General features: G+C 40.3%; 1 protein-coding gene across 1 annotated transcript; it reads right to left on the bottom strand.

Annotated features, from left to right (window-relative positions):
- Positions 1-799: 799 nt before the first annotated feature.
- LOC115717479 (uncharacterized) lies at positions 800-2,020 on the bottom strand. Its single transcript, XM_030646465.1, has one exon. The coding sequence runs from the start codon at positions 2,018-2,020 to the stop codon at positions 800-802; it is 1,221 nt and encodes a 406-aa protein (XP_030502325.1).
- Between the last annotated feature and the right edge of the window lie 250 nt (positions 2,021-2,270).

Here is a 2,270-nt window from a genome sequence, read left to right as displayed (position 1 = left end):
TCATTAGTAGAAGACCAAGCAGCTTCCACGATCGTACGACACATAGGTTCACGGAGCCAAGCATTTTCGAACTTGAACTTCCTTCTTGTAGCAGCAACAGTTCGCATAATCGGGTCTAGAAACAATGGAGAATGATCAGATGTGGAAATCTCATAGTTTACAAGTTTAGCATCTTGAAAATTGTCCATCCAAGTAGGAGAGACTAGTGCACGATCTAGCCGTATTTCAATACAATTGGCAGTCCCCTTACCACGCTCCCATGTATACGGATACCCCTCCATATCCATATCAATCAAATTACAACTTGATAGGACATCTTGAAAACCTTGTAACAACCAATTAGGATAAGGACGACCCCCTTTTTTATCTGTTTGACTGAGAACATTGTTCATATCCCCAATGAGGCACCATAGTAATGAAGAACGAAGAGAGAGATCATTTATCAGCTACCAAGTTAAATGTCTTCTAGTGCGATCAGGTTCACCATATATACCAGTGAGACGGAATTCAGGCCAACCTTGAACCTTTATGACCATATCAATATGATTATGATCATAAGATTGAAGAAACGCCTCTTCCTGAAATCTCCAAAGAAAAGCAATACCACCGCTTCGACCTTGAACTTCTGCAGTAATCATTCCTTCAAAGCCTATGGCATGTTTAAACCGTTCCACTTTTGCTTTTTTGCACAACGTTTCACAAAGAAAAATAAAATTGGGTCTCTTCTGGATAACAATATCCTTAAGGAATTGAACAGTCCATGGGGTCCCAAGCCCACGGCAATTCCAGCTCAAAATGCTCATAATCCTTGGCGGGCCCGTGCACCGAGACCCGCCCCATTCAAGTTTTTTGGGCTACTGATATTATCTTGTTCCATACTAACTTGATCATTATCATCATCAGTTTCTGGGCCCAACTCAGTATTAGAGCCCAAACCATTAACCTGATCCATTTCATCTATAGTCCTACGCTTCTTATTCTCCACCAAAATAGGCCCTTTTTTTATTACTGGAGCCTTATTTACCATATCAGTCATTATTGTACCAGCTATAGGATTAGAATGAGCAAAATGTGGGTCAACTGAATCAGAAATTAAGATACCTTTGCCATGATTTGTGGAGAAATCATTAGCACCCTGGAAATCAGTGGTGATTGATGCGCCTTCAATTCCATGAAATCCACCATGATTCTCTCCTCCACCAGTCCTCCTTGCCGTATCACCGTGACCACTGTTTCTCAGCCACTGCTCCCCGATTAGTTTAGTCGATCTCCGAAAAGGAGCCTTCATCCAATCTCCATAAGGCTTTGTAATCTCATGCTTCGGTGTCTCGAACAGTTTGGGGCAAAATCGTTCCGAATGACCCAATATACCACAGATAAAACAAAAGGTGGGTATATTTTCATACTTGAAAGTGATCCATATCCACTCTTCCCCAGTTTTACGAATACGCATACGCCTTTTCAGAGGCTTAGCAAGATCAATGGTGACCCTAATCCTCATGTAATCACGCCATACACCCAAAAAATTCTTAGGACAAGCTTCCACAAACACTCCCACATAATTGCCAACAGCCTTTAGCACTGTTGAAGTCATAAAACCAGTCTTTAGATCATGTAATTGGACCCATACATCCAGAGTGTTTAGAGTTAAACATCGTGGATTCGACTCTTCTTTCATACGAGAGATGATCAAAGCCTTCCTATTGAAATACCAAGGACTACCAGCCACAACACGTTTGATGTCTATTTCGTGGTAAAATTGAAATAGGAATCGATTAACATCAAGCTCCTTAATGTAAACTCCCTTTCCTGGTTTCCATAATGCCGCCAGTGTTTGCTGCATAGATGGGAAATCAATTGCACCAGTTGAGATGAAACGGCCCACCAGACACAGTCTCCAGTCATACACGAACTCATCCTCTCCCCCTTCACCAAGATCCTGTAGCACAAGCCCTTCCTCTAACTCTTCTTCGATAACTAATTCTTCCATAATATGAGAAGGATTACTCGATGAAGCCATCAGTTTCAAAACGACAAGAAAACACTTTTTAGAAAATACCAATGAAACAGAGAGAAAACAAACAAACCATGACAGATGTCAAGACTCATCCAATCCAAGAGGAGAATAAACAAAACAGAAAAAAATTATCACGTCCATTTTCCCTTCTCTTTCTCTTTTCTTTTCTTTTACTTATTCTCATGTCCGAAACTAATTTTTTTTTTCTTTTTCTCTAAAAAAATTATCAATTGTACAAGACTTTAACACTAAA

This window comes from Cannabis sativa, chromosome 5 (genome assembly GCF_029168945.1).
Source record: "Cannabis sativa cultivar Pink pepper isolate KNU-18-1 chromosome 5, ASM2916894v1, whole genome shotgun sequence".
NCBI lineage: Eukaryota > Viridiplantae > Streptophyta > Magnoliopsida > Rosales > Cannabaceae > Cannabis > Cannabis sativa.
The sequence above is the reverse complement of the archived record's forward strand: the minus strand, read 5'-3'. Positions and strand labels throughout refer to the sequence as shown.